Consider the following 26,382-nt stretch of genomic DNA (forward strand, 5'->3'; position numbering starts at 1 on the left):
TAGAGCATTAGTGAGTGATGAAGTTACATAAGTCCAAAATTAGGAAAGTTAAGAGGTAATCGCCATATACATAGATACAAAATAAACAGCATAGAAGCTGTTGATGCAATGGTTCTTTAAAAATTTAAGTGTCAGAAAAGATCCCAAAGGTACCCAAAATTTCTCCCACAATGTCTGTCTCTTGCATCCCATCCTCATTCCCCACCTTCTTCTACCTTTCTCTTATTTCAAGTCTCCAACAAGACAAACAGTCAATTAATTTGACCACAACCAAAAAAATGATGACAATTAGCCACTTTTCACTCCCTTTTTTTCTCCTTACAAGGCTATTGAGAACAGCATTTGCAAACATCACTAACCAGCTGCTAGTTACTTTCCAGTTTCCACACCCTCGTGTATTCATCATCACTTTAATTTTTCGTTTTCATCTCTAAAAGAATTGTCACTTAAAAAAACTGTAACAAAAATAAAATGTAAACTTTGTTGAATTTGACTAATCTACATTAACCGATCAGACAAGCTAGGCAGTCGCCGGAAAAAGTTCAAACTCCGCGGCGGCATTGGGTTCCGGAACATGGGGTGCCGGAGGTAGTAAAACCCCAATGCCACCGCCACCGTCTTCGGCGGCACCGAGTAGAGCACAATGGTAATCAATAGACACACCCCAATGAACAATTTAGTAGCCCTCGGGTCCCTCCAGCTCACCAATGCCTGAACCCTCTCCCCCTGCGTCGCGAAATCACCCAACACCGTCTGAACCCTGGCGGCCAACATCCTCAACCTATCGTACCGGACGCGAATCAGCTCGGGCGGCTTGGAACTCGGCATTGTGTCAAACTCCTCATCAAGCTCATCCGGGTCAACCGCCTCCGCCTGCGACAACCGTGTATCCATCCCCGCCGGAATCTTCGGCCGGAACCGGTAGTACCATATCCCAATCAGAACAATGTATAGAAACCCTGTGGGAACAATCAAATCCGGGTACCAAACTAGCACTAAGTAGAGAACATGAAGCAGCACCGTCGTCACCGGATTCCTCCACCTCCTTATGTCATCCAACCACTTCGCCAACCCAACAGCCCAGGCCAAAACCGCCACAATTCTGAACCAATTCGCCTTGCTCTTCCTCATACTCCAAGCGTGTGAATCCGCATCCAGCATGTACCGAACCACCTCATGCCCCAACGCCGGCTCCGACCTCGCCAGCCATTGCGCCACCATCTTCGTGGCTGCGCCGCGAAGAGCCTCCTGCTGCGCCACCCCAAGCGGGCGGAGGTAGTGCATTCTGGGCAGCAGCGGCTGCCCGTAAACCGCAGAAGTTTCCGGCAGCAACGACGGGCACGCAAACCGCACCGCTAGCTCAATCTCCCCCATCTTCTTCAACCCGGTTCGTGTCAGAACCAGAAGAGGATACGAACTGGTGTAGATTTTGTTGCTCTCAAGCGTGGAAACACGAATTCGTACCTTTCCGATGCGGCTATCTGGTTTTTCCTCTGAGACTTCAGCGAACATGCGCCAGTTATCAAAAACCCCGACGGTGAGGACGGTGCAGGGGTCGTAAACCTGCCACGTGTACTGCTCGTTCCACCGTGGGTCGAAGCTGTCGGTGACGGTGCGCGTTCGGACCCACTTCTTCCCGTACTTGGCAACACAGTAAGCATCGGTGGACCCTTTTCCAGGGCCCTTGGATTTCATCGGAAGAAGGCCGCGAGCGCCGAGGATTCCGAGCTCCAGAATTCCGACGGGTGGTTTCCATAACTGCTTCGCCGTGGGACGGAAGTCGCTGCACACGTGCGCCGCCTCGTCGAGCACGTGATAGCCTCCTTCTAAGCAGAGGCGGAGGTGGACTCTGCCGCAGTAGGAACCTCCTTCTAGAGTGAACCATTTCGCCGGCACGTGACGCTCGTCGATCCGTTGCTCGATTGAGACTAAAGGAATCACGGCGTGGCCTAACAGCGAAGGTTCCTTGGTGGTTCGATCTTCTACAAGGAGGATAACCGTTTCTTCTAGCGGTTCTCCGGCGACGAAGAGAAGCTCCTCGTTCCAGTGAAACGACATGCTGTGGTGGTTCATGGAGCCTCGCCTTGTTCTCTGCGATTGGAACCCTAATTGGATTTTCACTCTAACTTCCGGTGCTGTCAATGGAGGGAGATTCTGAGCCATGTTTAGATCCTGCGCTTCGATAACCGTCACCCGGAGATACCAGAGCTTCGGCGATTGGTAAACCTTGGAGCGAGTGTGCGCTACATACGGCGCGTCGGAGCTCCACGCTTCCGGGAATGCGTCGTCGGATTGGGTACCGATCCAGACGGAGAGCTGGATGTCACCGGAGACTCTGCCAGGGTTTTGATCGGCGGCGCCTCCTTCTAGACGGTACCACTGCGGAGCCAGGGGGCTGTCTGGAGGATCTCGCACCGGGACGTCGGAGAGATCGAAGCAAACGCCGCCGAGGAAACTCTCCGTCGGGGAATCCCAAACTGAGATCTCCAGCGTAGCGCTGTTGGCGTCGTTCTTGTTGTAACCCAATGCAAACACCTGGTTCCACTCCGGCGAGTCGCTGGGCTCGTTTGGCCGGAGACTCGCTGGTTTCGATCTGACGTAGTGGCTGGACGTTCTCACCTTGACGTAGGGGCTTTCACCGGGCGGAGCAACACCGCGAGCCTTCACGATTCTCACAAACAGATACTGCATCGGTTCCACCAGATCGAAGGGATGCACCCTCTCGGTATCAACACCAGCCTTCTCCTTCTTGACGGAGATGTTCTTCGGCGAGTAGTCACCACCACCGTTAGGCCTCTTCAGAACCCTCACCCTCTCCCCTCTAACCGCCTGCATTTTCCTCACCTCAGGATGATGATGGTACGGCATTTCCTGCACCGGAGGACCATACATTTCCTGCACCTCCGGTTGATCCTGCTGGACATGAACCACCGGCGGCGGCGATTGCTCCACCACCACAACACCCGGCGAATGAGGTGGACCTTCAGGAAGAGGCACGCAATGCTCCATTTGTCCAGGAACTTCAAACACCCTTCCTTCTTCTACCACCATCCTGCTCCTCTCTTGCTCCGGCGGCGGTTGCTGCTGCTGCTGTTTCTCATCATCATGAAGCAACAGCTCATCGTAGTAATAAATCTTGAGTCCAATCTCACCTCTGATCCAACTGAACACGCTCCTCTTCTCTAGAGTATAGTAAACCAGAGCTTCTTCCCCTCTCTGAGAAAACTGGGTTCCATAGAGCTTGACCCTTCCGAGGAAGTGATTCTTCCGGCCGCTACCGTTCCCAAACTTCTTATCGTTATAGACCTCAACCTCCAGCTCCTCAAACTCCATGGTCTCCGGGTCGGAGACGATGAACTCGAGCGGTTCGTTCCATACCGGGTTGAGCTCCTTGAACCGGGTGGTGGTTCGCTTCCTCTGGCCGTCGAAGTCCGCCACTACATAAGGGCTGGAGCTTCCCTGGCCATCTTTGGGAAGCAGGTTCCGCGCGTCCACCACCTCCACCACCAGCCTCCTGACGGTTTGCGGTGGCTGGTGGTGAAACGGCGTCGTTTTGGTGGTCATATTGTCATGTCTGCGTGGAATTGCAGCGTGCGTTGATAGCGGTGAGTCAGTGTGATTGATTTGCGTTTGCGTTTGCGTTGGACAGAGAGAAACCAAGGTTCGTATCGTTTTGTGGTGCGGGTTTTGTTTTTTATTTTTAATTATAAATATAAATATAAATTGTTGTTTTTATTTTTGGGAATGATGGTTTGTGAAGTTTGTTGTGAATGAATGTGATGACAGTGAGCAAAGATTCCATGCTCTCTTGCCAAGGGATTTCTTTCCAACTTTTTTCAATTTTTTTTTTTAAATTGCAAAAAATATATATATTAATTTTTTTTATTTTATTTTAATGGCTAGTGAGTGAGAATGACCCAAAGCAACACTGAGATCCTAGTCATAAACAAAAGCTCTTGATTTTATATTTCTATTTCTATATGTGGGTTAAGATCAGAAGCTAAATGCACATGTGCACTTTGTGATCATATCATAGGATTTGATTTTGAGAAGACCCTTTTGCTTTTGTGCTATAAATTTTAATGTTTGGATTTATTTTATATCTTCTGTGTGTCATATAAACTATTTTTTAGTTATGCTTTTTTGTCTTATTTGTACTATTGGTTAATTGAAAAAATGAACAAGAAGGTTATTGGCTTATAATATTTAGTTAAGTATGAAATATTGTATGTTAGAGGAAGTACAGGTGTGTAAGAGTATTTGTACACAACTACACATAACAAATTAACCATATCTGGGGGTTTGGTCCTTGTCCATCACTATTTGTAACTTTGTTTGAACATTGGGCATGTAAGTTAAATTAATCCTCCTTAACCATAGGCTATAATATAGTATAGCCAAAAACTGTATTAAATTGTCAATAGTAGTAGCTCAAAGCCTCAGCAGGAAGGCACATGATTCGGCTACCCTACCATGGTCCCTTCCCTTTTGTCAAAAAGCACCTGCATTTTGAATAAAGTTCCAACACAAAGCATCACCTTTATCCCGCCCCTTCTTATTCTTCCTCTTACATCCCTTGTCAAAATCGAGCGTTTTGTATGTTTGAATTTCTGATGAATTTAACATGAATTTATATATCATTTCAAAAAACATGAATTTATACTGAACTCAATGTGGTAACATTATGTGTGTTTGATCTTATTCAACTTAACGTATCAAATACTAATTTCTTTGTTGATACCTTAAGATACGTAAAATCATGTTTGCGTTTGCACCAACACCAAACCAATCGTAACCCAAATCTCATACTCCAAGCACCTTTGTTTACTGGTATTTGATACCCTACTGTTCAGGAAGCTCCCAGTTCTACAATTCTATTAAATATCCCAACTGTATTCAGCAAGCTCTTTATTTTCACCATTTTGGAATTGGCCCATGATATGTACTATTTTTGTATTGGACAATTATAATTATTATCCTTTTGCATAAGAAAATTGAAAATGAAATTTTATACATTAAGATATCTTAAAAGTAAAGCAGGACTAGGAAGGAAAATAGTTTTTGTGACTGGATAAAGCAGCTAGACAGTTTAAGTATTGCAAGCAAAGTGCTTCTTATTAAGATCAAGAAGGGGGGAAACTTTATTTGGTTATGTTATACAAACACAAGTTAGGAACATTAGGTTACACCTAACAACTTTATGGCACAGATGCCAAAGAAGCTTCTGTGTGGTATTTTGCTCTTTTTTAAATTGGTGGACTAGTTGAGGAATCTGATCCTGCAAGATAAAAGTAAATTTTGATATCATGCTTTTTCAGATTCAACTTAATTGGGATCAGGTACTGGATGTAGTCAGTGAAGAATCCTGTAGTTTAAACTTTAAAGAATCATATGCAAAGGAGCTTTGTTTTGATAAAGAAGATGTGATGTCATCTGGTTTATAGTTTTGTTTTCTGAGGTTTCACTAGAGCATAGAAGCTAACATAAGTTATTGGATAGAAGCTAAAGAATCAGGCACTTGAGAAAGAAGGAAGTTGGAACAAAGGTTTGTTTTTGGAAGATAAGCCTTATAGTGATTGTGTATTGTTTAATCTTCATTGATCAGATGCACCTGCTGTGCCTGTATGTAATATGCATCAAAATTCATAACCTCTTTCTTTTGGTTCCTTACTTTGTTGGGAGTCAAGGATGCAGAGATGAGGAGGTTTGGATTTGGTTTAAAATACTTTCTTTAGACTAGAACTGAATTAATGAGTACTTGGCTTTGATCAGATTGCTATAAACTCATGGTAAAAATATATGTGATTTTGACAAAGAAAATTAAAGCAATTTTGTATAAATGTTGATTTCTAGTTAGATCCATAACTCTGTATGATTATGAGGCAAGATTTTGAGTCTTTTATGGCCAATTATAATGAAGATGGGATATATTAAGGGGAACACACACAACTAACTCAATTAGACATGCTAAGTTAAATCAAATTACAAATGCAGATATAAAGACTAACTGGAAAAGAAGAAGATGAAGCAGATATATTATTATTAATGTTTGAATATCTGCATGATGCTTTATTCTATACAAACATATAAAAGGAAAGTGACCTGAATTGAGGGATATACATTAATGGATGCAGGTCAAAGGACTTGATTTAGGGTTCTGCTGAGAAATCAAATTTACGAGATATGAACAGACCCAAGGAAAAGGCTATGACAGCCGTTATAACAATTCCTTTGTTTTTTATCAGAACCACCCTTGCACTTCTGAGCATGGATTCTTGATTCCACTTCCTTATGACTTGTTCAGAAAGTTCTTGGATCTGCGGATTTTCATTTCTTCTTCTTTCTTCCTCCTGCTCAGTATGGTTTTCATGTTGTGGCATAGGATCCCTCCTCTCATGATCAACAACAGGTTCATGGCTATCATGTTCTTGTGCTCTTTCAGCTTCAGCTACATCACCATTCCCAGCTTTCTCAGCTTCACTTTCTTGGTTCTTCTCTTCTGCTACTCGCTTGGGGACAGTCACATAAAGGATTCCACCATCAAAATGTCCGGCTAGCTTATCCGTATCGGAATCCACCGGCACTGGAAAAACCAGCTGAAAATGAACACGTTTCTGCTCATTTGCTTGCCTTTCTCCCTTTACAACGATACGGCCATAGCTATCAACCTGAAGCTTCACCTCCTCCTTCCTGAATTCTAAAGAAGCAAGATATGATTAAAAGTTAGTTAAACTTGTGTTTGGAAGATGTTATTTGAATGTATCTTAAAGTATAACTTATGCAAGATTCAAGGTAAGCTTGTGAAAATAACTTTTTGACCTAACTATAAGCTTTTTTAAACTTAATTTCATAAGCTACTCAAATTAGTTTGCATGTGATGAGTATTTATTGTCATTACTCATTAGCACTTAATTAAGTTATTTATCCAAACACACTCTAAACAAGTGTTGGGTAAATAAATGGCGTACATACAAATTTTGAGGTGGTTCTCCAAGGAAAAGAAGAGGACAAAAACCATTGATCTCTATGAGGTTTGCTCTCAAGTCTCAATTATTATGCATGTTCTAATATCATGTTTGGATTACTTTCTCTTTTTCCTCAAATCAATTATAAAACTAAGAAGCTACTCGGATGAGTTTATCTCCACAATTGATTATGACATCAAAATCAATCAATTATACAAGAATTTCTAAACATTCACTCATTCTTCTCTTCAAAAGTAAATTAGGTGTTTAATTCAATACCGGGAAGATCAACTAGAAGATAATGCCCTGCAGAGTCCTCTGTCCATCCAGAATTAGGTACAATCTCTTCAACAACTGGAGTTTGTGCCCGTGCCCGTGCCCTTGTTGTTACTCCAACCCTTGGAGTAGCACCTCTTGCATTAGCCATTGATGGGTGAACTAGCAATTAAAATAAACCTCAAGCTTTGGTAAGAAACGTGACACTAATATGATTATCATGCAACCTGTGAAAGCTATATAAATGTGTGCTCTGGTTTCCAATTTTCCACGTTTACCTCATGATCAAGTTTGATGGATGGCTTGCTTTCCTTGCTTGAACATCCTTATTCCAAACTTGAACTATAATGTGAAACTTAGGGTGGTGGTGAATGGTGATGACCTATGTAGTTTTCCAACATGTGCAAAAAAGCTGACTATTCCTTGCTTTGCTTATTTCCAGGCCTCATACTATGAAACCAGTATTTCCTGATTTCTTTTTTCTGCTGGGATTGCTCTAGCTTATTGACCATGCAAAGTGAACTTTAAAAAAAATGCTTGATTTCTGGTCCAAACTTTCATGGTTCGTGTCATGAGCTTGGAAGTTGGAACACAGGGGTCAATCATTTTTTTTATTTTTACCTGTCTATATTCTAAGTTTTTATGCATAAAATTTCATGCTACTACTAAGAGTAAAAAAAGGTTAATTACTCTTCAATAATTTTATGAAATAGTTTTTTTTTTGAACTACATGAAATAGTTAAATACATTTCAAATGTTGATGATAGTAAATATAACCTACACTACTTGATTTTACTTAAATGACAAAGTCAAAATGGTTTTAAAATGTAAAAATTGAAAAGAGATGTAAATACCAAAGTTTAAAAATTTAAATATGAAAAACAATTAATCTAGCAATCAGGCTTTTAGTTGCGATTGACAAACAATAATTCTACTCAATTACAATTAGATTGGTTTAGATTTAAAGTTAAGTAAGCTAATTAATCAAGCAAATCAGAACTTATTAAATTAGTTTATTTTGTATTGTCAAGTTCATGAGGTCAAACTACTACTAATTATTACTACATCACTACATCTTAATACTCCCTCCGGTCCTATTTATAAGCAACAAAAAAAAAATTCACATAGTTTAAGAAATGTAGTTAAACTAGATAAAATGCATTAAATTTGTCTTGAATCAAAATAAACTTCCAAAATTACCCTTTGTTATTAGTGTTGGAAAGTGAGAAAGAGAGAGAATAATTAATGAGACACATTTTACAAGTTAGAATTAATAAGGGCATCATTGGAAAAAAATAATTAATATAGCTCAAACTTTCATTTGGTTCTTATAAAAAGGACCAAGATTTTTCTTCTCTTTCATGCTTATAAATAGGACCGGAGGGAGTAATATGTAAAGCTCATCCACCAAAGTGGGCCACATTGTTATTTAATTTCCACATGTTTTGATTCTAATGGTTGATATTATTGAATTTCCAAATGTCTAATTTTGATTGGTCTCATATTGTTGACATAAATCATGGAGATGAAAACAAGGTGGCAGTTCCGTAAATAAGTAGAGTTTTAAGTGAAACAGGTTCTAAACTTATAACATGAGTCTATGATCGTGAGTTCGAATCTGGTTGAGATACAAAAATAAGAATTTTGATATTTGATCCATTTGCACTTTGCAGTCTACATCAATAAAAGTATTCTTTTATACATTTTTTATTTACAGCAAGTATTTTTTTATACTGTTTTTCATGCTGTCATCGATAAAAATAATGTGATTAGAGGACTATTTATACTGTTTTTGGTGTTGTCAATATATTAAATATGTATTATAAGTAGTATATTAATAAATGTATAGTACACAACAGTATTAACAATATACGTATTTGACCGTCAAAAAACAATATACATATTTACTTTTAAAAAACAATATACATATTTGCTCCATAGAAAATAAATATACGTTTTTCCAAAAAAAAATAGACCTAAACCTTTGATAGAAAAATATATTTATATTTATATATTAATAGAAACACAAAAATCGTTAATATCGTTAAATACATATTGTAAAAAATTATTTACAAATTGTTCAATAATGAATAGACAAAAATATTATCCTAAAAAAATATACAAAAAAATTATCATTATCCAAAAAAATTGAAATTTATATAAATTATTCATTATTTATTATATTCAAATTATTTTATGAATGTTATATAAATAGTTGAATCAAACACATTTCCAATGAAGTTGCTTTCTTCTCTTATTTTTTTAGGCATTATGTTTCTAAGTCTAAGTATTTTTCTGCATGATGCTTCCAATGTACAATATACATGGATGTGTGTTTGGAGATATTGATGAAAGATTTCGTGTCAAGCTATCCGCAATACTTGCTTCTATCAACAATGGAGCTAGCTGCATTTTAATGCCTTTGTTGCGAGAAGGCTACATTTTAGTCCAGAATGCATTTAGAGAGATTCGTATCAGTTTAAATTTGTTATATTGTTGGTCTATCATATACTATTGAACTGATTTTCCCTTTATAAGAAAAATATACTAATATACTTCTTTGGTCTGACTGTTCTGAAATGAATAGAAAAGGACTATGAATCCCAATTAGATTATAATCAAATTTATTATATGAAATCTTTCTTTTAATTCTTATTTTTTCTTTTGCCTCTTATTAGACTTTTCTTTTGAAAAACCAAGGGAAAAATACTAGATAATTGAATCACAATCTAAACCTAATTGTGTCCCCTTATAAAATACCATCTTTTTTTTTTGCATAATACAAAATGCATTCCATCATTGTTTTCTCTTTTGGTTGGTTGTAGACACAAAGTATAACAGGACCTATGACATCTTTTGATAGTCATTTACCATTTCAGCTACTGTTAAATTCTGAGAGGTTTCCATTTTCATATAATTAGTAGTTTAAATGTGAAGCACTCTTCACAGAGTAGCGGTATATTGTCCATACTTGCCCTATATTTTTACCTTTGATTTTAGCTTTTGGGGTAAACATAGTCATCCTCAAATTTTCAATGGGTAAGAGAATGCACTATGTGAAGAATTATGGGTTCTTATGACATTGATGAGGTGGCATATATAATTGCTCCAATATCATGGATGACATGTCAGAAACAAATCAAGCCAAGGGATTGGTTGTAGTTCCTCTATATAATTATAGGCCCTCAAGTAATATGCGTTAATGTATTTTTATTTACATGTTTTTTTACTGAAAGTATGGATCTGGAATGATCACATCTCACGAGATCATGCATACATGGCTGGGATGGCGGGAGGCAGGTCTATTTTGGTAAGTGGAAACTTAATTTAGTTGGCATTGTTTGATTAATGTATTAGTTTGAAGCTACTTTTGTGTCTGTTTTATATTTTGGTCCATGTGTGTGTTGGTTGGTTGAATTAGGCTAATCTGAAATCGGAACCTTAAAGAATCAAGGCGCAACTAGACATACACAACAAGAAGCTGAAAGAAGGAAATGGGCAGCAGGCAGGAGCATAGAGAGAGAGAGAGAGAGAGAGAGAATGTTGATTGGATACAAAGAAAGCTAATAAAGTGGTTATATTATTGTCAAACAAAAGCTATACGGGATAAGCTTTTAAAAATTATTCTAGAATTTTAAAATGTAAATTTAAAAAAAAAATGATTGTGTATCAGTTTCATACTTTAGTCTATGTTGTCACTTATCAAGCACTCTCTTGACAACCTGATGCAGAATTGCACAAGATAGTGAGCAAAGCACTTCATTCATATAATTTTGGTCTTCTATATTGAATATTTTTCTGCTTCTATTCTCAAATTTTAGGGGTAGTTGATGGAGCATGAACTTTATTCATAAGAGTTCATATCCAAGTGATTTGAAATGTGGAACTATTGACATTGAACATATTGGAGTGGAGCATATACATTGTCACTTCCTTTGCTTTTTCTTATTTCATCACAAGTTGCCCTTACTGATGTGCAATATAGAAAGGTAACAATATTTGGATAAGTGAAATCTTTTACTAATATAATTTCATAAGAAACTAACAATACCAGTATGTGCTTGAAGAAGTAACAATATAATAAAATGAGCCCCCATTTGAGTTGTTGAGAAATGGAGAGAGGGTGTGACTGCCCGTGTTTACTTTGTGCTTTTCACTGTGGAATTCATATATGTAACTTTTGTACAAAGAGCTATTATTTTGTTCAGATTTCAAATGATTGATTCTGAAAATATATTTAAAAGATATTTCTTTGGAAGATGTAAGATCAATTCTCTATCAGACCCTGAGAATTTTTGTTGAAGATAGTTAATTTTGGAGAGTACAATTGTTTTAGGAAACAAGGTGGTGTCTATTTAGTAGGAGCTGCTCCTAATGATGTTTTTGGGGTTCGAAGTATTTCAGTTCCAAATTTGCTGGAAAATAGATTGATTAGAAATTCTTCCTCAAGTTGTTTAAATGAAAATGAGTTTGGGATGATTCTTTTCTATTATGATTATAATTGATGTATCAAATGATGTTTCACATTTTGTATGTTTAATATAATTTCAATATTTTTTAGAGTACAAAGACCTGGTGGAAAGGAAAATTTTAATGAAAATATTGTGATGTTAAAACTAACATGTTAAGCACATGTCATTGACTCTCGAGCTTTGCTCTTTTTTTTTTTAAAGTACCTTGACATTAGACAATTTATAAAGAGAGTGGTTTTGACACCATATCGAGCTAATTCTGATGAAGAACTTGAGCTTTTCAAATCAAATTTGTTTTTCCACTACAAGCATGCTTATGTTGCATGCTTATGTATGAATTTTGCGATTTGAGGAAACTTATTATTCGTGCTAATATACTATAAAATAGAAAGGAATTTTATTGCTTTTTATGTCAGGAAATTTTCAAATTAAATTTTGTTTTATAGGAAATCGTAATGGCATTAAAGTCTCAATCAAAGAACTAGAACAAGAGAGAAATAAAGAAAGAATCAATTAAATTGAATAATCATAACATTAATTGAAATTTAATTTTGAAAATATCAACTTAACTACTTCACCGTCATATTTGTTAAAGATTTCATTTGTAACCCCAAGATAAGGGAACACTTTAGTTACTATTAAGAACAAACTCTATAAGGAAAAATAATAAATTTGGACTAACATGAGTTTAAGAAATTCTAAAAGTGAAACTAAAAGCACCAGTGTATCACTTTCATTAACTAAAAGTAGGAAAAGAAATTCATCAAACAATATAATGTACTCTTATTTTTGTACAAATTACAGGGTTAAAAGTTTCAACGGGGAGGTACATTTTAAATGAAATAACTTTCATGATAAAACTAACATAAAAAAAAATTCTTATAGTTTATGTACATTCTTTATAATTTTTCAGATAGTTTTAAGAGTAAATATAGAATAAGTATGAACGCGCATATTAGAAAAATCGTTAATATCATTCCAATACCTTTTTCATTATTGTAAAATAATTTTAGAAGTAAATTTTACATGAAAATACTAGAAATGTAAATTTTAAGAAAATCTCACTGCTTTGAAATATAATTTCATGTAAATATAATTTTCTTTTATTTTCGTACAAATTGCAGGATGAAAATATCTCACAGAAGAAACATTTGACATGAAAATCTATTCCTATTAAAACTATTAAAAATTATTTTTTCATAATTATGATATAATGAAAATGTAGTAGTAAAATTATGTTATATGAGGATTAGAAATTTATATATATATATATGAGGAGGGATATATTGACTCCAGAAGTCAATCTTATCAAAGCTACTCGGCTTTATAACTTGCGATAGGAGATGAATTTGACAAATCTAATCATTGGATTAAAGGTTTCAAATGAGTAGATCAAGTATACAAAATTTCATAAAATTTAAAAATCATTTGGCACTTCATCAAACAACTTCAATTTGATGGATAACATATATTTCGAAATATAAGTAAACATCGACTATGATATTACATACCTACAAATTTTCAATTTAACTGAAATTTGGTATACATAATCATCATGATTATATTATATAATACATCGGTTAGATTTATCAAATTCATCTCCTTTCGCAAGTTATAAAGCGGAGTAGCTTTGATAAGATTGACTCCTGGAGTCAATATATCCCTCCTCTATATATATAATTATTAAGTTTAAATTACATTGTTAAAAACTTTTACGATAAGATATATTTTCATGTCAAAAAAAATTTTGATATAATTTCAATGTATTTTTTTAATTTTTCAAAATATTTATGTAAATAAAACTATAGAATATCTCCAATGCACGAGTATAAAACTAGATATGTCAGATGAGCTCATCCCAATTTGTCTTGACTCAATAATGGAATAGATTAAATGTACATATCTTGACCTTCCGCACAGAATGAAAGACCCGCAATTCTTTCAAGATAGAGTAATATTAACCCCTACACTGGAGGCTGTTGAAATGATAAACACTTACATGCTTGGCTTGATAGCTGCACCAGAACATGAATATCTGAGCTCCAACTCTGCCTTGCGATCTTATGAGCATTCTGAAATCCGAGGTGAGTGGTTTACCACATAATTTTTTAGCGACACTAAAAGTTAAGGAATGTCAAACCACAAACTATTATTAAAAGTTTGTATTCCAATCATGCTTTTGAGAAATATAGATCAAGCAGCAAGTTTATGCAATGGAACCAGATTAATTGTTGATGAACTTGGTGAACGTTATATTGGTGCAACTGTTATCACTGGAACCAATGCTAATGACAAAGTGCACATTTCAATAATGGACTTGGTTTCTTCTGATTCAAATTTCCAATTAAATTCAGAAGAAGACAGTTTTCAATTGCAGTATGCTTTGTGATGATCATAAACAAAAGCCAACGACAAACACTATCTCAGGTTGGACTCTTCTTTCTGAGGCCCGTCTTCACTCATGGTTAGTTATATGTAGCTCTCTCTAGAGTACGCTCAAGAAAAGATCTTAAACTTTGAATACTGGATGAGTCAGGTAAACAACAGACCAGTACTATAAATGTAGTGTTTAAGGAAGTTTTTGGAAATGTTTAATGTGTACAACACAATTTCATTTATTTATTCTATTTTTTTCTTTATATATTATTACATGATTGACTTATATATAATTTAAAAATTACATATATATGAAAACAAATTTATTTATTATAAAATTCCGTGCAGCGCACGGGTTATCGTACTAGTATTACTAATGTCAAAATGTGTATATATTAAGTTCATAGAGTACATGTTCATGAGACTAAATTTCATAGACATAAAATGCTACGCCCAATATGTACTGAAAGATTCAAGTGGACCGTCCATAGGAAAGGCTCAGCACTCTTCCCTCTCAACGCTTCATCTAGACTAATGCCTGATGCACATAATCTACCCCTTGTTTAAAGGATTTCAATTTTATTTGTAATTCAAACGTTATCTAAAAAAAGGCTTCCAATCACTCACAAATATATAGCATATGAAGCGATATTGACGCACCCTCTTCTATTGGTAACTTGTTTTCATTCCAAATATATATTTACTCACAGATATAGTGCTTAGAGGATCTAATAATATCGCATCCGTAGGGCCTAGCACAAAGTTAGGGAGTTGATCAACTTTATAGATAAAACAAACATAAGCAAGACACAAAAGGACTAGTTGTTGTTGAGGAGAAAAGAAACATTGATTGGAATAATGGAAGCTACCAAGCTTAGATTGCTCTTATTTTTTGTATTATATCTTGTTGCATTCCCTACCCTGAGGGCTAACATAGCTCAATTCGACCAAGTTTGGCAGGAGCGATCTCAGCATGCCAAAAGTGCAGCACTACAGGCTTATAGGCCAAACCCTGAGCAAGTTACTGTTGATTTCAATAAGCATGTGAACGAGTATGTTTTTTTATCTCTCCTATGCTGCAAAAACATGAAGCAACTAATCTTTATATTTAAAGAAAAATCCATTTTAGCATGAATAACTTACTTAAATGAAAATTATAAGTTGAGAAAATGAAAGTGCCACATAGGTTATTTTCAAATCCCAAGGTTCGATCTCGCTTATGACAAATAAGAGGGTCTAAATGTAACTCCACTTTAAGAAAATTCAGTTGGTACAATCACCTTCAACCGAGGAATGGGGGACATGGTGGTGTCATGACTCATGATCCCCAAGTTTTTAAATTTTATGTTTTTTTACATGTCATACACATGTATTTAAGGTGTAGAAGTTATTGTAGGCATGTTGTATTATTTGTTTTTGGCCCCTCTTTAATCTTGGTCCCCTAATCTCAAATTCATGTCTCTGTGTCACTGATAGTCACGAGATATGAGTCATTGTTGAAGAGTAAGAATTCATTACAAGTAGTTCGATCTTCATCTAATTAGTCACATCTCGTGACAACCTCCAAAATAATTTAGACAAATCAAATCCTTTTTTAATTGCCATTTGAGTTTGGAAGCTTTCCTTGCCTTACAACACCACCTTCACCCATTTTATTAGGTTGTGTTTGAATACGCATTGGCAACCATATATATTGATATTAACACATGCTTTAAGATTAAAAAAATGAATGAAACTCTTTTTATCAGTTTAGATATTAGTCAGTTAACATTACACTCAACTAATCACTACCCAAACACACTTCTTTTTAAAAGAATACAGTAATTCACATAAACAACTTTCACATTGACATATACCCCTCATGGTTGACTTCTTTCTCAAGCTCAAATTAGCTTGTGAGTGAGACTAGGTCAATAATTTCCTTCATATATAACCAATGGTGATATGTGTGAAACTTCCTAATGTCCAAATGAAATACCACTGTATAGGAATATGAATGGCTCCAACAACACAAGGAGGGGTTTAACATCCAAGTACACAGGTCCATGCACGGCCACAAACCCCATCGACAGTTGTTGGAGATGTGATCCAAACTGGGAAAAGAACCGCAAGAAGCTAGCAGATTGTGCCATGGGTTTCGGTCACGGCACAACCGGAGGCAAAGCCGGCAAAATCTATGTTGTCAATGACCCCTCCGACCATGAACTCATCAACCCAAAACCAGGGACATTAAGACACGCTGCAATTCAAAAGGAACCATTGTGGATCATTTTTGCACATGACATGACCATCAAACTAAGTGCAGAGCTCCTACTAACTGATGACAAGACCATAGATGCACGCGGCGCAAACGTTCATATCAGTCATGGTGCTCAAATCACAATGCAGTATGTGAAAAACATAATCATTCATGGTTTGCACATTCATGATATCAAAAAATCTGGTGGTGGCATGATTAGGGACTCGGTGAATCACGTTGGAGTCCGCACGCAGAGTGATGGTGATGGAATTTCAATGTTTGGAGCTACTCACGTTTGGATTGATCATATTTCTTTGTCCAATTGTGATGATGGTCTAGTTGATGCTGTGGAGGGATCAACAGCTATCACCATCTCTAATTGCCACTTGACCCATCATAATGATGTAAGTAACATCAATTCTATGCATACATGTTTGAATCAACTTTTCATTTCTCATATTCTCGCACCCAAAAGCTACTTAGATAAGTTGTCTCCCTATAATTTATTTTGGCATTCATGTGTAGAACTTTTGTCATGCAGGTTATGTTGTTTGGAGCAAGTGATGTGTTTTCAGGAGATAAAGTGTCGCAAATAACCGTGGCTTTCAACCATTTTGGGCAAGGACTGGTACAGAGGATGCCAAGGTGCAGGTGGGGTTTCTTTCACGTTGTCAACAATGACTACACTCACTGGCTAATGTATGCCATTGGTGGTAGCTCACATCCCACCATCATTAGCCAGGGTAATCGCTTTATTGCTCCTCAAAACTCAGCTGCTAAGGAGGTATGAAGGCAAAAGTTCAATTCTCTTTTATGAGTTTGTCAAATTGATTTCTCTATGGCTTTCACACGATGTTATTAAACTCGGACTGTTCATAATTTAGGTGACAAAGAGAGATTATGCACCTGAAAGTGTGTGGAAGTCATGGAATTGGAGATCAGAGGGTGACTTAATGATGAACGGAGCCTTCTTTGTTGAGTCTGGAAGTAAGGTCGCAAACATCAAAACAGACATTGTTGCAAAGCCTGGGACCTTTGCAGCAAGCCTAACTCGCTTTGCAGGTGCTCTAAAATGTGTAGTAAATAAGCCATGCTGACAAACACAGCTCTCTGGATGCTGGAACAGAGGCTGATCCAGGTTGTAGCACTAGTACTAGTAATAGACCCGAAGCTGTGCTTCCGAGGTGTTTCTCATTTTTCTTTAACTCTTGTTTGAACATCATGTACAAAAGATTAGAGGAACTAAAATATAGGAAGTAAATGCATGCAAATTCTATGGAGGCACAGGTACAGCTATCAATCCCATTGTACATTCGTATCTATGAATTCAACAGCACATGAGTGTTCATCTTTGAAGTTCCATTTTAAGGAGGGATGGCAACAAGAGTCTATTTCCATTTCTGACGAAAAAAATATTCAATGTCTACAAAGGGTTAGAAAACACATCCCCCTCATATCAACCTTTTTGCTAAAATTTTACATCATTTTACAAAAGTTGAGGCTGGGGATAGCATGTTGCTTTTCCAGCTAACCAAACGATTCAACTTTCTTCTTTTCTTAAACTAGTCCAATACATGGAAGGTATATAAATTCAACATAGCTGTATGAATCACAAGTAAGCCAAAATTCCGAATCAATCATCCTCCACATTAAGACCACCAATCCGGTGCCGTCTCCTGTCAAAAACAGCTTTGAAAGATTCACGTTCAGCCCGGATTCGATCTTGAAATGTGTTGTTCTTCTTTGGCTCTGCACTATTACGGGTTGAACTATCCTCTTGTGGTAATGGATTTGTGTTCTGTACATAAATACGGAATAAAATGGTCTAAAATATCTTTACCATGGAAACAAACAAGATTTTCATCCTTGTTTAAGAAAATAGTAGAGTAAAAAGAATTGCTTAAGAGTCAAACAACGGATAAACTTCTTAAAAAAGATAGGAAGAAAATGTACAAATATCAACCAAATGTCTGGCTCAGATAGATTATCAGAAATAACAAAAAGAAAAAGACAACTAAATAACAGTAAATGATGCTTCTGAAATTTAAGAAATAGGAAGTCAAACAACTAACCAGGTTGTATCCAGCACCAGGTCCAATCACTAAAGACAAAGCATTTACCTTCCTGGCAGAGCCAATTGAAAACCCTGTATTGCCAGCCTGAAAAGATAATTGCAAAGAAAGGGGGCGGGGATGCTGAGATTAAGCAACTGCCTATAATGAAAGAAATCAAATCACTTGTCCCCTTTTTTGTCCATAGTCTTGTCCCTCTGAACTAAAAGAGAGAATATTATACTAATTAAAGGGGGAAATTTTAAGGGATGCATTATTTTTCAATAGGAGGGACAAAGAAGGGGACAGATGATTTCAGTTCATAACGAAACCCACAAAAGCAGGTTGTACCCCTGTTTCTATTGTAGCTGGGTTTCAATACAATACCAAACTTAATAATTAAAGGACACTCTTTGATTATTTATAACGGTTTGACTAATTTCCCTTTCTATATTGCAGTGTCCGACATGCCTAAAAGAAGCAAAGATTAAAAAATGCAATCAACGAGATGAGAGCAGAGTAGAAAAAGGATAGTAAAAATGCATCTAGAAAAACAAATATGTACATATATATATATATTAGAATCTGAAAAATTAAGAACCAATTAGCTAATGACACACATGGTACTGAACACCGTCTGTACTATTGTATACTTGATGTCTCAGTTCAATCCCTGCACCACCCCCTCCCAAGAATTTGTATTGTAACCTAAAAAGAATTTAAACGAGAACGCAAATTTTTGCTACCAAAGTATTAAGGTTGTGACAGACTTTAAATGTTACTTTGTAAGCTTTCAGACAACATCATTAAATACACGTCATACCTGGTCACCCCAATGTACAGATTTTTGTTCCTTGCCATATTGATGAATTAACCCAGAAAGAGCATTAATATTGCCCTTCATACCTTCAGTGTGAACAATGTCATCTTCAGCAAAATCTTCTGACCATTTGCTTTTACCCAATTCTCTGACTTCCATTACATGTTCCTCTTCAGCACTCCATCTTTTTCCATCCTTTACAGGACCTAAAATTCAAAGAGCTAATCACATAAACATGAAAGACACGAAAGTAACACAAACATACAAACTTCATTAAATTATAATTCAAAGATGATACTGTATACGCACAGGATATACTAAGTGATACTGGCTTTATATCAAAAGTTGAAAATGGCTGCATTTTTACTGACAACATACAAATTGAGAAGCCGAATACCAATGATAGGAGGTAAGGGTTGATACTTGACAACATTATAATTTTACACATTAAAAAGAAAGGGCACAACCCAAAACTGAGGAAACAAAAAACAAGAAGCTGCAACAAGATAGACAACTATGTTACAGTTGGGTATCAGTGATAACTGATAAGATGCGCCCAGGAAATACGATACCAAATCATTAGCACCATAGATAAACATAGCCATACAAACATTAATGGGTTAAAGCACACTACCTGCATCATCCCTGACTGGAGGGTTAACAACTGTCTCAGCTTCTCTTCCTTGCACTGCAGGTAAAGCCTCACCAAGATCATCTTCCATATCCATGTCAACCTGCAATATATGTCATATGAAACCAGTCAGTCCAGGCAGTGCTATATTATTGTCCTACTAGGGAAGGTTTCTTCTTGACAAGTCCAAGGTGAAATCTTTAAAATCCCTTCAAAATCTACTATTATGCTAAAAATGTAGCACTAAATGGGATAAATAAAAATGACATGTTCAGACCCATAAGCTTCACAGAGCTCATTACCCTTTAATGTATGCTGTGCAAAGCTAGATGATATGCCATAACTCATTTACTTTACATTACTCGGCAGTTACTTTGCTTTAGAAAAAACCATAGTATTATGTTTATCGCTTCTGTTTAGTGTTCTGATCAAGGCAGCTACAAACAAAAGGTCAAAGGGAAAATATATCTAAAAGTTACAATTACCTCCAGTATCTTGCTTTGCTTTAGATCATCTCCATGAAATAATGACTGTCAAGTGAGTAAAAGAAACACAATGAGGTTAAGAAACCATTACTGTTCAAGTTACACTATTTTCAGTTATAGCCTAAAAATGCCAAAACATTTTCATACAAATAATACCAAATTTACAGCAAACCTTCATATCAAGCTGCATATACAATGATGGAGCGTCTTCCCATTGCCCAGCCATCTTTTCTATGTCTTCCTGTGTAAATCCATGGACATTCCTCGCAGCACAACCCTAAATAGAGAAAAATATAAAATCCACATTATAGTTAAAAAAATTGCTCAGATAAGAGGACCCACTCAGTCATTAATCGGCACGAAAACAAGCAAACACTTGAAACCAAAGAGTTAATCCCATATTTTGAAAGGAAAACAGTAAAAAAACATGGAGAAGTTCTCTCATCATGCAATGAAATATTTTAAATTGCCAATTAAGAAGTTATTTTTACTTTTGCAAGAAACAATAATAATAATCAGATGGTAGTAAGACTAATAGAAAGAAAAAATGATACACAATGTTTCTTAGCAAAGGACAAAAAAACACACCGCAGGGTCCTTGTAAGTAGCTTCTAGAATGTAAACTTCATACCCCGATCTCTGAAAGGAAGAGGAATATCCATGAGCAAGGAAACATATTGAACAAACAAATTTCATTTGCTTGCTCTCTAATTCAAATATCTATTTAGGACATGAAATAAATATCCATCATCGTAACAGTACAGAGGCCACTGGCATATGCATGCACTTCAAAGTTCAAACAAAATCAGCATAAAATTCAGTTACAGAAGGGGGGGAACTTCAGTAGGAGGCAGCTCATTTTATATAAAGCAAATGGTACAGGAAGTAACCTCCCCATCTAAAGAAAACACTTCGATATCCATTCTTTAACTTCCTTGTGCAATAATATGGGTTATACAAAGTCCCAAGTTACACAAGACAAACAACTAGTAGGGCGTAAGAAAATAATGAGGATTTTCAGTGGTTAAGCTTAGTTATTCAAAATTATTTACGCTAAATGTTGTATAACCTCTTACCCTCTGTTTGCTACTACCCCCTATAGAATCGTCATAAGAAACTTTATATGTAAGTTTAACAAAACTAGATAAACCGTCGGCGCATTAAACATATGTCTACAGAGGGCTAATGGAGAGTTTTACAAAGATATTGTTAGTTGTCTTGAGCACACATGGCAGAAGTTGTGAGAAAGAAAGAATTCAGGGCATACCTTTGCAGTTGCCCAAAATTGAGCAAAATCAGCTACCCGCAGATTGCGGTCATCCACTAAGGCGAGGCACAAATACCACCAAGAAAAGGGTCAATTGTCGAATAAAACTGCATTTGTAGTTAGTGAACACATAGGCAGTGCATGGGCACTGCATCACTCACCACTTAATCTAAAAGGAAACTACGTGATTGAACTTAATATATTCTATAACAGCCAGCATAGATCCCTCAACCACTTCCTATGACTTCTATGCTTAAGTTGTTATAATTCACCTAAGAAAACTTTTTTTTACTTTGGTTTTCTGAATAAACTAGGACTTCAGGTAATTTCACATAAACACTTCAACCAAAGGAGATAATGTCTACAGGTCAGTACTCCGTACAATTATATAAGAAGAAATCCACAGACAATGTCACAATAATGAGTATGTAGCTCAGAACAAAACGCAAGATTTTCCATCCAGAGCAAACTGAGACCTCAATTTATGTTAATACCCTAAATAGTAGAAATGTTATGTTTTAAGAAGAATTTAGCTATCATATCTAGAAGATGCATACCAATAACAAAGGTAAAATCTCCTTCCTCAACTGTTTTCTTGAATGCTTTCAACATGCTTGACCGATAAGCCTGCCAAAACGGGAGTATGAAAAGAAGAGCATAAGCAGTTCTGGTAGTTAAGTGCATATAATAGTATTTGCAGAGAACTTGAAGCAAACATGTATTACAAACAAGAGGACATATTAGAGCACAGAAAATCTGAATTACACAGTTTTTCTGAGGCACAAACATTTATAGATGACAAATATCCAAAATAAAGAAAGAAATTTCCTGCATGGCTGCAACCAGGCTTTAATGACCTAATTTTCAATTTACAACCATATAACATAATTCAGCTCCTAAGTCACAAACACTCTGAATTACAACTATTAGGTTCCCCTTGCCAGCTCCCATATGCCCCATTTTTTACAAATTCATGATTTTTCAGAATGAATTTTGAAATGCATATAAATGAAAATCGGTGGACATACAAAAGCCTCAAACCCAAATCGACTGTGTTAAGATGATGCTCTTCCTCACTCAAACATTTTTAACAAAATAAGTTCTAAGATAAGCAATAAACATGGACAATTCAGTCCTATAGTGTCCACACTCTAGCTCTTTCCCCAACTCAGTCCAAAGCAGAGGAAATTTGCAGGGACACAAATCCAGTACTAGAAAGTACAAACCTAAACAAATGACAGCAAGCATCTGAAATCTTGATGAAATAAAAAACATATATACTTTTCAAAAAAAGAGCACAGCTCAATATATGTAACAGTTACCTCCTCCATTTCAGGTTCATAACAATACTCCATGACCTTTTTCTTTACAGCCTTCTTGTTTCTGCCTGAACTTGAAGACTTCGATGCATCATTATCCTCCACCTTTTCAATAGAACATACAACTATTAATACAGCATCCACCAGAACATACATAACAATTCTAAGAATGTTTAGTCAAAACCAAAAAAGCAAGAATGTATGCTCATGAACCTTTTCCACCTCAGTCATAAAATAATCATCCATAGAATGAATACGTGGAGCATCACCACCATTTTCAATCTCAAGATCACGCAACATCTTTGCCAAGTAACTCTTACCACTACCTGAAAAGGACACAAACATGCAGCAGCCAGCAGGTAAACAAACCACATGCAAAATGGCCATGAAATGGCTGTCTCTGGTGAAAACAAAATAACCATAAAAGTCTTCTCATGAATTTTTCCTTCCACTCTATTCCAATTCCCTTTATATACGCAGAAAAACTACCTAAGCCCTTGTAAACCGGCATCAAACAGGGTCAACTTACATGAGATCAACAATTCACAAATGTAACAGATTTTCAACAACCCTCAACCACCAATCGCAAATAGCAAATAATATACAATCAATGAAACAGCAACACAAAGCACACCTGGAAGACCTCGAAGTATGATCACAAAATGATCAGGACGAGAAGCTCTATGCGGATGCCGAAACAAGTGGGAGGCATCAACAAACTTAGGCTTCTCAGCAGTCAACTGATTTCGCAAAAAAGATTGGGCATCTCCCAAGTACTGCTTTGAGGGTTCCTGCAAAAAAAGAAACAAACACTTAAAAACAAACAAAGCACAATCAAAGACTCCAGAGTACAAATCCAACAGCAATATCAGATCATATAAGGCTGGGGTTCTGGAACTCACATGAACAGGAAAAAGAGAAGGTGGCTGCTTGGGTGGAGAAAAGTATGCTTTCATGGGTGGATCCATTGGAAGTGGAGGCGGTGGCGAAGAAGGAAGAGGAGGCTGGCCCCTGAAGAATCTTGAACCTTCCATTTGACCCATGTTCTCAGAAAAACTGCCACTGCTTCCAGGAGGGTAAGGATAGTGATAGTGCCCATTCAGCTTCTGATTTGGAGGAAAATTAGCCTCGTGCGCATGCAGTGATTCATTGATAGAGGGACGAAAATCGTGGGGTTGTGCGTGTTCATGGTAATAAGGTCCTTGTTGATGAGGATGATGAATTCCACGCAATGGGTAGTGAAGATGAGAATCGGAATGAAACCCGTTTTGATTAGGTTGTTGTTGCTGGTGGTGGTGGTGCGGCAAGGGTGGTGTAACGTAACCGTGGTGGTGTGGAGGTTGCGGAGGGTTGAGACCGTGATCGCGAATCAGCTTCAATCTCCGCTCGTCTTCGGAGAAAGGTTCGTCGATGATTCTGGGTCGCTTGAAGTTTCTATCGGCGTCGGCGAGGTGATAATTGGGGTGGTGCGGCGGCCAGCAAGGGTGAGAGGTGAACGGTGGGGGAGGGCAAAAGGGGAAGTGTGAGATTGAGCAGGTAGGACACACATTGGGTTGGAATTGAATTGGTCTGGGATTGGGACGCCATTGATGATCCATTGTGGAGGTTCACCGATCAATAGTGACACTGTTACGAAGAACCCTAGCAGTTGAATGTGGTTGATTTTGGAATCAGAATTCACGGAGGGAGAGCGCGTTCTTTGCCTGTCAAGCATCTCACAACCGGTTTGACTTATCTCGCACTAAGGATAGAAATAAAACTCATCATGAGTTTTTTACTTTTTTTCATTTGCAATAGTTGGAAATTAAACCTCAACCACTTGTTTAAGGAATGAAATACTGGATTAATGTGTCAACTCACTTAATTCTCGGCTAATATATGATATTAGGGTTGTTCAAAACATTTCAACCCGCACCGAACCTGAGCAAACTGACAATTTTTTTAAGTGAATGAGTTGGGTCAAGTGCATGAAATGGTATCACATGGTTTGGTGCGGTCAGTTTCGGTTTGGGATAGTGATATTAGTCTTTTTTTTTTCAAGCCCAATTCTTACGAGTATAAAGAAGTGAGGGAGCGAGAGAGCATTTACGAGGGTAGTAACCCTAGCTTCACTTCACTCAGCCTTATCATTCGTTCACTTCACTTGAACTGAAATAAACCTTAACTTTTATGTCGCATCTTCTTTCCTTCTCTTCCCTATCTTGAGAGGGGTGCATCTGATACTCTTTGTGTCATCATTCCTCGGTTATCAGCATCGATCTGTCTCACATATCACTCTCTTGTTTTGCCTCTGATATTCTTTGTCATATATCCATCCTTCGCCTCCGCGTTGTATTGGCTTCATCCCTCAATACGACGAGTGTTTGGTATGGCCTGTCACAATATACCATTTCTTGTTGTTTTCCATCAATCCATTGTTTGTTACCATGTGTTGGAAGCTTCACTGCCATGGTGTAAAGCTCTTAGATGTAAGTGCGCTATTAGCCCCTATTTGAGATGAAAGTACGCTGGAAGCTTTAGAAAGTGCTCTCTAGCATCAATCTAGAATGTTTGAATATGATGGAAGGGGAAATAAAAAAGAGCTTTAGAAATGGCTACAAGAGGCCTAATCGCATCGTTAAAATAATAATCCTACTTGACTTAAGATGTTAGACACTATAAATGTGTTGTAATATCAGAATTTGTATTAATATTTTTGTTAGTTGTCATCATTAGCTATGAATCCCAAAATCTAAAGAGTAAGAAGGAGCAAGTATTAAGATGCAAGTTTACATTAGCATAATTTGTTACGAACTTATGCGCTTAAATATAATTCAACTCATCAACGTCATATGTAATTTCATAATGTGACAACTAACATCAACTTTTAAATATTAGAATTTCACACTAAAAAGTTTGTATTTAGAGTGGTGGTTAAAGTCTCGGTTCTTTTAATAAAAAAATGTCAATTCTTAATGTTAATTATTGCCACTAATGCTTTGTGGGGATGCATAATTTTCTCACCAATCCCACTATTTCACAAGACATGATGATGCACCATTTAGGCACACCACCTTTATATTTTTTTGATATTTCGGAAGATAAATTGCACAATTTAAGGATTGGACCCTGAACTCCCTCAGCCAACCTGTATATCCCATAACTCTTATCACTTAAGCTATCATTCGGGGGACACACCACCTTTATATAATAACACTTCATAAATGTAATAAAACAATAAAACAATAAACAATAAAAAATAAACCCAAGATAGGAACATTTCTGTTTTTCATTAGCTATTGAGCATGGCCCACATAGATGAACCACCTAGATTAGCATGAGCATGGGCCACCAACAGCTAACATGTACTCCTAGGCGTACCATTTATTTAAAAAAACTACTTTTCTGCTTTAATTTGTTTGGTTTATAAGTGAAAGTGATAGGAAAATAAATTAGTAGAGAGAAGGAGACTAGAATGGAATATATTTCATAGGTTGTTATA

The 26,382-nt window shown here is 36.8% G+C and overlaps 4 protein-coding genes across 5 annotated transcripts; 1 reads left to right on the forward strand and 3 right to left on the reverse strand.

The window, feature by feature from the left end:
• Window positions 1-139: 139 nt before the first annotated feature.
• Window positions 140-3,709, reverse strand: LOC130710302 (protein QUIRKY). Its single transcript, XM_057559516.1, has one exon. It carries the CDS (start codon window positions 3,562-3,564, stop codon window positions 499-501), a length of 3,066 nt encoding a protein of 1,021 aa, XP_057415499.1. The 5' UTR covers window positions 3,565-3,709; the 3' UTR covers window positions 140-498.
• A 2,228-nt stretch (window positions 3,710-5,937) lies between these two features.
• LOC130716014 (18.0 kDa class II heat shock protein-like) lies at window positions 5,938-7,658 on the reverse strand. The gene is made up of 2 exons (XM_057566190.1): window positions 7,245-7,658; window positions 5,938-6,697 (listed from the first exon to the last, which is right to left on the reverse strand). The coding sequence occupies exons 1-2, from the start codon at window positions 7,390-7,392 to the stop codon at window positions 6,150-6,152; spliced, it is 696 nt and encodes a 231-aa protein (XP_057422173.1). The 5' UTR covers window positions 7,393-7,658; the 3' UTR covers window positions 5,938-6,149.
• Window positions 7,659-14,911: 7,253 nt separating this feature from the next.
• LOC130711717 (probable pectate lyase P59) lies at window positions 14,912-17,702 on the forward strand. Its single transcript, XM_057561436.1, has 4 exons — window positions 14,912-15,141; window positions 16,078-16,732; window positions 16,870-17,112; window positions 17,213-17,702. The coding sequence occupies exons 1-4, from the start codon at window positions 14,948-14,950 to the stop codon at window positions 17,423-17,425; spliced, it is 1,305 nt and encodes a 434-aa protein (XP_057417419.1). The 5' UTR covers window positions 14,912-14,947; the 3' UTR covers window positions 17,426-17,702.
• A 1-nt stretch (window position 17,703) lies between these two features.
• Window positions 17,704-24,637, reverse strand: LOC130711716 (uncharacterized). Of its 2 annotated transcripts, none has more exons than XM_057561435.1 (13): window positions 23,804-24,637; window positions 23,536-23,692; window positions 23,124-23,227; window positions 22,905-23,006; window positions 22,140-22,209; window positions 21,583-21,638; window positions 20,904-20,954; window positions 20,488-20,592; window positions 20,316-20,360; window positions 19,834-19,933; window positions 19,203-19,405; window positions 18,401-18,487; window positions 17,704-18,126 (listed from the first exon to the last, which is right to left on the reverse strand). In XM_057561435.1, exons 1-13 carry the CDS (start codon window positions 24,497-24,499, stop codon window positions 17,962-17,964), a joined length of 1,941 nt encoding a protein of 646 aa, XP_057417418.1. In that variant the 5' UTR covers window positions 24,500-24,637; the 3' UTR covers window positions 17,704-17,961. The 2 variants fall into 2 exon arrangements, with proteins under 2 accessions (XP_057417418.1, XP_057417417.1); XM_057561434.1 differs by having other exon boundaries at window positions 23,115-23,227.
• Window positions 24,638-26,382: the final 1,745 nt, after the last annotated feature.

This window comes from Lotus japonicus, chromosome 4, assembly GCF_012489685.1.
Source record: "Lotus japonicus ecotype B-129 chromosome 4, LjGifu_v1.2".
Taxonomy (NCBI): Eukaryota; Viridiplantae; Streptophyta; class Magnoliopsida; order Fabales; family Fabaceae; genus Lotus; species Lotus japonicus.